Below are 9,846 nucleotides of genomic sequence, written 5' to 3' on the forward strand. Positions count from 1 at the left end.
CTTCTTTTCTCTGCTGCACCGCCTCCACGCCTCTCTGCGCGTGTTCGCGTGGCTGCCTGCGTGATGCGAACTTCGCTTTCGCTCATTTCTCGTTCTTTTTCTTTTCTTTCTTTTTGCTGTGATGACACTCATGCTGCCATGCGCGCTCGAATGCAGGCGCTCGTGCACCGGCTTATACTCCTCTCCTTCCTCCTCACCTACCCCCCCTCCCTCCCCCTCCCCCACAGGCCAGTTGATTTCACCCGCTAACGAACGGGAAGGGGGCCCATTATTCATGAACAGCAGTAGCGGAGACGAATACGATCCGGCAGAGGTGTCCATACATACAGCCGCTGCGCCGTCCTCTACTAGCAATGCCGTGATACCTTCAGCGGGGTTGTCGTTGAGGTCAGCAGCAGGGCGGGTGTCTGCCTTATCTGCCTTGTCCTTTGCGCCAAAAACGACGGCTTCAGTGACGCCCTCTTCCTCCCTGCCGGACCCGCGCAGTGCTGGCAGCGACGTCGACGGTGGCTATCGCTTGCACAGCAACATCAAGGGCCGCGTTCGCTGCCTCACGCTCAATCCGACTGGCACAACGTTGTGCGCCGGCAGCGAGGATGGGCAGCTGTGCATGTGGGACTTCACTGTCCCGCTTCAGTCGCATCGCGTGCTGCCAACGCGGGTGCTGACGCCATTTGTGAACCGCATCTCAGGATTGCAGCCCGTCATCGCCTTGTCATACGCGAGGGATGGCAGCTACTTTGTCGCTTGTCAGGATGGGGACAGCCCGGTGCTGGTGCGAGCGTCGGGCGAACAACTGGGGTACTGTGCAATAGGGGAACGTGGCTTGATGGATGTGGTTCAGTGCAAGGGCCATCGTGCCCCCGTCACGTGTGTAGCCGCGCACACTCACGACGCAGCGGCCTTCTTCACGGGCAGCCAAGACGGCACGGTGCGGCTGTGGAGCAGCACCACATTCAAGCAGCTCAGTGTCTACGCGGTGAAACACGGATCTGGGCAGTTGACAGACACCCATGTGGTTGAGAGCGTGACCAGCCTCGACGGCTTCCACAATGGACTGGGGCGCGTCTTTGCCAGCGGAGGGCAGGATGGCCGAGTGCAGATGTGGGACAGCAGGGTCAAGTACCGCCCCGGTGGGGCCATCGCTACAGTGGACATGTACGCTCCCACAGTACCGGCGGGGCCAGGTAAGGCGACGGGGGATCCCTTCATGGAAAAGCACGTGGGCGGCATGATGGAGCTACATCACAAGGACGCGGGCTCCTCTTGCACTTCCGGCAGCTATGGGCTTGCCGTACGTCTGGGCAGCGTTGTCAAGATGATCGACCTCCGCCGGCTCTCTGGCAGCGATGCTACCACTGCGTCGAAATCAGTGGTACAAGAGGTGGCTAGCGGGCTGCCCCACGTACTCGACACGACCGCTCTGTCGATAGGGTGCGGTGGTGGGTCTTCGACAATGATGACGTGTACGAGTCGTGCCGGCTACAGACAAGCAACTGGCGGCCACGTAGTGCAGTATCGCTATGTGGAAGGTGACGGGCTCGACCCGACCTTGGTCTGGCGGGCCGGCCGGCAGGACGAGGATGTCCTCTGCGCATGTGCAGATACCAGTCGTGCTGACGGATGCGTTTTCGCTGGCCTCAGCTCGGGCGATGTGGTGGTGCACGGCGCCTTCTCGAGTGGTGTAGCGGCTTCGCAGCCCATTGAAGCGTGGTTACAGACACGCCCGCAGAGAGAGGGATGCGGGCGTGTTGTCGGTGAAAAGGCACCGCGCGCCGATGAGGACGATATCGATCTGATGCGCAGCCTCTTCTAGACGTGGCGAAGCCTTTTTTCGTGTCTCTCTCGCCTCCCTGCACCTCAGGCTGAGAGAAGTGGGTAGGGGGGGGGGAAGGCTGGGAGTGGAAGGGAAGCCATGCAAACTCGTGAAGTGACTGTGCAAATAAGGATGTCTTCCTAGAATACTACCGACCCATGCCCACACCACTGAGCTAGACCGCACCGCAGCCTGTATGTAGTGCCCTACGGGGGCGCTTTCACGGGCGCCCAAGCGCGGCTTAAGTGATGTGCTGCCTTGTCTTGTAGTGTAACTGTACTCGATCTCTCTGCTGACGCACGCTCGCGTCTTCTTATCGTTGCCACGCCTCTCTCTTCTTCTGGACTTCCTCTGTTTCTCTGTTCGACATCGTCGCTTTACTCATTAGCTCTATCAGGTGTGACTGTTGATTGCATCATACGCGGGCACAAGCCTCCCGAAAGACGTCCTTCGCACGCGCACAGCCACCCCCCTCACAAGAGAAGGGGGTCTGCACAGAACTGAAAACGCTTTGCCAACACCCCTGAGGCAGTGCTGGGTGAGGCTCCTCTTTTCCCTGTATGGACGCGCGCGTGTGCAGTGGTGTGTCTGTGCAGCGTTGACGCCACTGTCTTGACTTCTACTCAACTTCCGCATACCGCCAAGAGAGAAGGAAAACAAAAGGCAAACGAGTGGAAGAAGGCAGCCACAGCCACAACGGGGACCAACTTTATAGTGGCGGCAGGCAGCATGGTGCTGAGCCCACCCACCGTTCTTTATTCCCTTGGCATGTGTGGCAAACGCGGAGACTTCTTGTAAGCAACTACAGTGCATCGAAGAGCACCACCGGCGCGCATGTGATCGAGGATGCCATGTCATCTTCTGGACCCTCCTTCGCAATGTTACCGAGCCAGTACGCGCGGCCCCCAACCAAGGGGGAGATTGCGGCGTTCATGCTGCGGCACACTGCGCGTCTTCCGTTCGTGTGCCATGCAGACGGGTTGCACCATGGCGGAAAGACCAACACGGCCTCCTATGTAGAGAACCATCAGTCAGACTCGGTGCGGTGGGTAGCGCCGTACCTTTACACAGGTGCCGATTATGCACTCGTTCTGGCCGCCTGTTTCCCAAGCCATTGCGTCGATCTCTCGCTGCTGAACTGGTCAACAAATCCACTGCTCTCCCAACGTCAGGGTAACCTGCGTGTGTTCTGCGAAGCCGCTCGCGCGCTAGGGCTCCCGGACGCACCGCTGTCGGCACTACACCCGGAGCTGTTGCAGAGTAGCGCCGCCTGCATCGTGGGGCATCTAAAGGTGCAGCACTGGCTATACAGTCTCTCACTGCGGTTTATGCCTGCGCCCAATCACGACGCAGCGACACTGCGCGCGGTGCATCGGCATTTGCAGTCGGGAGAGCCCTACCTAAAGCGAAGGCGGAGTGAGCACGACGAGGATGGCGTGTGTGCGTCGGTGCGCGAGTGCCCACCCCTGCCGGCTGAGCACTTACTGCGGTGTGTGCCGGCCCTCACTCCCATCCCCCCTTTTACCGACGCACCCGAGTCAGCGCCTCCGTCTTCTGCTGCCGCTACTTCTACCGAGGTGAATCCTAAGGAGGGCGCAGACATGCCGATCGCACTAGCCAGTCACTCGACAGGCGACGTAGCTGAGGGAGCAAAGAGGCAGAGGCTGTGGCTCAGATACAGCAAGCCGTGGCTGTTGCCGTCGCTGCACGCTGCAGAAACCAAGAAAGCGGCGAGTGAGGCAGCTGCGGCGAAGCGGGCGCAGGAGGAGCGGGAGCGTGACCCCCGGTACAACGCGTACGTAGCGCAATCCAGGAATCTGCACGAGCAATACCTTGTGTCGTGTACAGCCGTGTCAGAGAAGCGGGAGCAGTTGCGTCTCATCAAGGCGCTGCTGCTGCAGGACATAATCGAGGGCAAGCCAGTAGATTTCAAGGACTACGCCGCGAGACTTCGCGCGTGTCATTGAGAGCGATGCATGCTAGAGAAGTCAACCAGTTGGTCGCGGACGCTTCCCTCTGGCCATCGCAACGTACTCACACCATTTCGTGCGCCTGCGCATGTCTTGCCTTTGCAATTTCCCAGCCACACTCAGAGCACACGAAACAAACAAGCACAAACCTGCAAGGGCATTCCCCCCCCCCTCCCCCCCTCCCACACACACACACACACACATATATATATATATATATATATTCTACTTGGCTATGAGGCACAACCGTGCTTAGACTGCATTAGATGATGGCTCGTCTTCACTCCCAGGCATGCAGTGAGGCAAAGAACGCATGTGGAGGAAAGAAGAAAGGCAGAGATGATGGTAAGGAAATGCAAGTACACGTGGAGCAACTGCAGAGCGAAAGTCACCTGGTGGTGCACCGTATACCCAATGCTCGTCTTTGTCTGTGACAGCGAGAAGGTGTTGCGTCTGCCGTGACAACAGAGCACAAGCTTCCACCAGTCCCCCCATCCTTTTGCGGTTTCTTGTCACTTGAGAGGAAAGTGCACCGGCACACCTAAAGCTCCCCGATCCGTTCCGTGCACGTCAGTGCCGTTGTGACCGCCCTGTATCTCTGCTCCTCTTTACTCAACGCACGCACGCACGCAGGCGTCCTCTTCTCATTTACAGGCACGGGACAGCGAGATGCGGATGCAAGAGATCCCGGGTGTGTGTGTGTGTGGAGTGCCACGCTCATGCATGCATCACTAGCAGCTCTCCACTCTTTGTGCTTTGCTTTTCCACATTTCCTCAGCTTTTTGTTCTTTCGGTGCCGCATGCGCTGCTTCTTCGTACTCGAGACTCCGAGCACCCAAAAGGCGGTAAGGCAGGAATTCATCACAGTTGAGCGGACACCCGTGAGTGCCACTCTTTCCTCCGCTCGCGCTGCTGTTTTTGCTGCTCTGTTTGAGCCATCGAGCTGAGGCGATTCCACAGGTCATACGCCAGCAAAAGAGGCGATCACAGCAACTTTTTGGGCGAAGGGCACGGCAGAGGGAAGAGATGAGAAGGGCTGTTGTGATCGTGTTGGCGGCATACTGCGCGGTCCCCATACGCACGTCCCTCTGAGACTCCCTCTTTTCCCTTTTTTTCTAGCGCTCACTGCGGTGCGTGCGCCTACTGCTCAGCGCAAGTCACCTTGTGTCTCTGTGGAAGGAGAGGAGGGGGGGGGGCGGGCCTCCGTGCCGAGATTTGTGTGTAAGGCAGTGTGTAATGTACCAGCACGTTGCCTCAAGTAGACGATGGCGTGTATGCGGCCACTGCGGCCCTTTCACAGACACATCCGGGCGTTGCACTTCCGCGGCCGCGCTCGCGCGTCTGTGTCGATCTCAGCATGATCCGCCTCCCCAGCAACAAGAGCATGTGTGTCTGACTCCTTCTTCACGAGCCGCGAGACTGCGGCGTGCCATGTGGATGCGTATGCACCCAGTCGAGCGTTGGACCGCGCTCGTAGACCTTGGCCGGCGTGGCGCATATTTGATCGAGAAACCTGTTCATCTGTTGTCGCCGGGAGCGCGCGACGTAGGGGAAAAGTGGACCCCGGTCTCCGAGACCAACCCTGACAACTTATCGGTGCTAGGCGGAGCAGACCCAAAGGTGCGCTTCACCTGGAAGGCGACAGTGGCGCACTGGCGCCTCTGCGATGTGCTTCCCTACGCCGCACGTCTTCATCTCTGCCTTTCGCTTCTTCTGTGGATTCGCTGCTTGCGGGATGTGCAGGACACGCTGGCACGGGTGCGACTTCCGTTTGCGATGGTGCGCCGCCCCCAGCGGTACGCAGTGGCGGACGTCTTCCCAACCCGCTTGAGCGAACACTGGGTCGATGCTCACACCACCGTGTCGACGAAGATGAGTGCGCAGCTGAACTCAACGGCGGAGCAGATCCCGGCACCGCACGCGTGGGACCCAGAGACGTCGGAGACCATGGAAGACGCAGCAATGGAGGCCACCATGACGCTGGATGCGGGGCACGTGCTACATGGTCGCCACCAAGCCCGTCTAGGCGGCAAGAAGCTCTTGCAGCAGGTGCAAGGCGTGCAACCACGGGCGAGTGCTGACGACGACATGGCAGCTCGACTGACGGAGGCAGGGTCACTGGGTGGTCGCCTACGTCGTCGGCGTCGACTGTTGCGTGCATCTTCTTCGTCAGCACCCAATGCTCTCTCAGTGGGGTCGGCCCCTGCTTCTTCAAGGTGGCGGAGCTCACTTGAGTTTGCCTGTGATGCATCTCGCCGCGTGCCGCCGGTGTCGCTGGAGCCGGAGCCGCTCGAGGACGCCGCTTACCACGGCAACGACAACCGCGGCGAGGGTTGCCCACTGAACCAAGATGGAACGGCGTCCCCAGCACCCATCTTCATCTACGTCCCGCCCAATGTGCACAACGCGGCCGTGAGTCCCGGCGGCGCGCGGTCAACCGAGGCGGAGCTTCTCGTTCGTTACTGCGTCATGGCGCACGCTGCGGTGCTTTCCAGTCTGTTTATCGAGGGCCGAGTGGTGGACTTCTGCAGCAACCACCCGCTGGTGGTCGCCTACGTGCAGTGGCTGCTTGACGAGCTTGTCCTCGGGAGGTTTGTGTCTGCTTCCGTGCTAGCTGAGGGAGAGGTGACTGCGTACCGATCGTACTATCCACCCTGGTGCTGGAGCAACGTACTTGTGCTGATGCCCCCTAAGCACTGCAGCAGCTACTCGCCTGTGGTGCTGCGAGACTGGGCTGCGCGCATCGTACAGGCGGCCCCATGTTCTGTACTGGTGGAGGGAAGTACCAGTGCAGAGTACGTGAAGCAGCTGAAGGACGAGGTGCAACTACTACAAAGCGCTCTGGACGCAGAGAACACGAGGGCAGTTGAATGGGTGACATTGAGCGCTACCGTTCCCGTTGACACTACGACAAGAGAGAGCGCTTCCCCCGTTGCTGGGGCAGCTGCCAGCGACGGCAACCACAACGACAAAGAAAAAGCGAAGGTGCCACAGTTCCAACCGCAGCGATGCCCTACAGCTGCTCCTTCCTCGTTAGCATTAGCCTCCGAGGCTACCTTCGCGTTGGTGCAGTGGTTGGGCGAGTGGCTCAAGTCGGGATCGTCGGGCGCGACGGCTCACAGCACGTTCCATCAAGCCCCCTTTCTCGAGGCGGTGCAGGAGGCATTAGAAGATCGCTTCTACACTTGCGAACTGCTTTACTCCCCCACACAGTCGTGCCTGACCCCCTACTGCTTTGAGCGATGGGTGCTAGAGCAGCTCCCCGGCAATGTCCGCGTAGTCGGCATCAACACATCCCCACTCGATGTACTCTACTTCTTTCCTCAAGGGGTGTTCCTGAGCCAGAAGGTGGGCAATGCTTTTCGCTACCGGGCCGTGGAGAGAACAGTGGTGGCGAAGGATGTGATTCCAACCTGGAGTTCGCACCCACTGCGCTATACGGCGACCCAGTTGAGGCGGCTGAGTCGGTGCTGGCGGAGGCGGGGCGATGATGTGGCGAGTGGCCTGCACGCCGAGTTCTCGCCATCGGATATCCCTAAGCTGAAGAGCACCGTGCGCGCTGCAACCTCTTCTACCCACACTCCCGACGTAGAGCTGTACGGTGATGCAAGAGACAAAGCAGCGGAATCCGCAGACGAGGAGAATGCGTCGCATGCGCTTGTTCGTGAGCGCATGGTAGAATATCTGGCTGAACCTTCAAAGGGGGCGCTGCTGGGGTTGGCAGTAGCGCGCTTCTTCCGCTTCTAACATGTGTTTCCTTCGAGTTTTCCGCCACTTTCTCCTCTTTTCACCCTCCGTCCCCTCAGTGTATGCCTGCACATCAAACTCATCGTCCACTCCTAAGGTTGCTCACCATCACTACGACTCCACAACACAAACAACAAAGCGGGCACATAGGCGGGAGTGCCTTATGCTGTCTCTCACACCTTTAGCATGCGAGGGAGAGCCGTGTGCCTTCCCATTTCCACACGACCTTCACCTCACGCACACACCACCCCATGGACATCGAGTGCAGAGACATTCGTGACGTGTGCTCTACGCTGCCTTAATAAACTTGCGCGGCAGAACGCGTCGTACATCGCCTCCCTGAGCTGAAAAAACACCTTCATGTGCACGTCTGCGTGTATAACGTCATCCTCCTTCCGGACTGGGCCGTCTTCTCTTTTCTTCGCTGCTCTCGTTCTCACTAATCAAACTCTACATTTTTCTCTTAGCACACATCTGAGCGCGTAAATATAAGCCTGTGCATATGTGCGTGGCTGCATATGCGGCGCCTGCTGCTGTGCGCTCCCCCCTCCTCTCGAACCCTGCTTCCCCTGCCCGCAGCGCGGTGTTGTCGGTTGGGCGTGACTCCTTGCACCTCGTAGGTACGACCCTATCTCGCAACCCCCAGATTCGTGCGCCTCTGTGCGGTAGCTCGGCCGTGCGCGGCAGCTGCTGCTTGTGTGTGTGCGCACCCACCGTTGCGGTACTGAGCGCTCCCACGCGCCGCACCTTACGCCCCCCCCCCTTTAGCCGCACTGCCCAGTGCGCCAGTGCGTGCGTTGCGCGGGCCTTGCTGATGATGCGTGAAGAGCGCCCCTCTCATCTTCCAAAAGAGCAGAATTAACCGACTGACGCTTTCACGGTGCTGTTGCCGCGGCGCCTCTCTGCTCCCCGGCTGCCCTCGCTGGTGCCGGTGCTGCTGAGCGACTGCTGCGGCGGCCGCACCTGCGTGATGCCGAGCGGTGCTGAATGGCAAGGACTCTGCGCTGGTGGGTGTGTGCGTGTGTGCGCCAGGCAGCGCCCCCTCTCCCCTTTCCTCCATGCTGCTGCCAGCGACAGAGATGAGGCTGATATGGTCCGTGTTTCAGACCCGCATGACGCACATTTCTCTCATTACATATCTTCTGAGTTGCTGCCGCGGGTGGCGCGCGCACGTGCGTGGCTGCATATGCGGCGCCTGCTGCTGTGCGCTCCCCCCTCCTCTCGAACCCTGCTTCCCCTGCCCGCAGCGCGGTGTTGTCGGTTGGGCGTGACTCCTTGCACCTCGTAGGTACGACCCTATCTCGCAACCCCCAGATTCGTGCGCCTTGATGTGTTCGTCTGTAGTCTTTTTGATCGATTCTTCTGGGTGCTTTGTGGTGTCTGGAGAGGATTATGTAAGGCGTTATTTGGCGTAGAGGTAACGAAATAGACACGTAATGGTTATGCTGAGCTGGTGTGGTTTGTACCAGCTTGCGAATGAAACGTGTGTATGATGGAGGGGTTGCAGCTGCACTGGCTCGTGGGTTGAGGTTTTGCAGCTCATGTAGGCGTCAAAGTGCATGGCTTTTTTTCCGCGTATACTCCTGTGCAGCCGTTACCCGGAGACGGGCGAACCCCTCGTGCTGACGACCGTCCTTTTCCTCCCCATTGCTGGCCTGAAAATGTTCACCGTAGCGCTCCTACTTCACCTTTTTGTTTTTCTTCTCTGCGTTCCATTTTTTTTTTTTATGTAAAACAGTGAAACTCACACAAAGTGGTAGAGTGCGGCATCGCGGAGGTGCACTGACTGTTGTCGCAGTAGGGATTCCTGCGTGGTGGATCAGCACGCGCCATGTCGCTCTTTGATGTCGATAGCAGTTGCTCTTTCTCTGACGCGCCGTCATCCTCGAGCGATGAGGGCACATTGCCAACTTGTCCACCGCCACCGCCACTAGCAACGTACGACAGCCTGCCTTCAGTTGCTAAGAGTGGCACCATCGCGAGCTGTGCCGCTCCACTGTCCGCTCTGGAGCAGCGGCGCCACATGGCACAGCTCGATGCTGCCAGGCAGCGAAACCGCGGGGTGTTGTGGCGCAACGAGCTACTCGGTTCACCCGCAGTTGACCTAAAGGGTGTAATTGCTGGTGCGTCCTCGGTGCAGGTGGAGCGTACATACGCCACTTCTGACCCAGGCAAGTTCGGCAATTCCATTGCTGCTGCGCTCAATCTTCGCCGAGAGGAGAGGGAGAAGGCGTTGCTGAAGCGCCTACAGCAGCAGCGCAAGGCTGAGGAAAAGGGCAGCGACGGCCATGCATTATCGGAGAAGGACACGGA

At 59.1% G+C, this 9,846-nt stretch overlaps 3 protein-coding genes across 3 annotated transcripts; all 3 read left to right on the forward strand.

Annotated features, from left to right (window-relative positions):
* Positions 1-121: 121 nt before the first annotated feature.
* On the forward strand, positions 122-1,816 carry LBRM_33_0770 (conserved hypothetical protein; the record flags this gene model as incomplete). The annotated part of the gene is made up of 1 exon (XM_001567797.2): positions 122-1,816. One exon carries the CDS (start codon positions 122-124, stop codon positions 1,814-1,816), a length of 1,695 nt encoding a protein of 564 aa, XP_001567847.2.
* Positions 1,817-2,667: 851 nt separating this feature from the next.
* LBRM_33_0780 (conserved hypothetical protein) lies at positions 2,668-3,783 on the forward strand (the record flags this gene model as incomplete). Its single annotated transcript, XM_001567798.2, has 1 exon — positions 2,668-3,783. The coding sequence occupies one exon, from the start codon at positions 2,668-2,670 to the stop codon at positions 3,781-3,783; it is 1,116 nt and encodes a 371-aa protein (XP_001567848.2).
* Positions 3,784-5,217: 1,434 nt separating this feature from the next.
* LBRM_33_0790 (conserved hypothetical protein) lies at positions 5,218-7,533 on the forward strand (the record flags this gene model as incomplete). Its single annotated transcript, XM_001567799.2, has 1 exon — positions 5,218-7,533. One exon carries the CDS (start codon positions 5,218-5,220, stop codon positions 7,531-7,533), a length of 2,316 nt encoding a protein of 771 aa, XP_001567849.2.
* Positions 7,534-9,846: the final 2,313 nt, after the last annotated feature.

This window comes from Leishmania braziliensis, chromosome 33 (assembly GCF_000002845.2).
Source record: "Leishmania braziliensis MHOM/BR/75/M2904 complete genome, chromosome 33".
Lineage (NCBI taxonomy): Eukaryota > Euglenozoa > Kinetoplastea > Trypanosomatida > Trypanosomatidae > Leishmania > Leishmania braziliensis.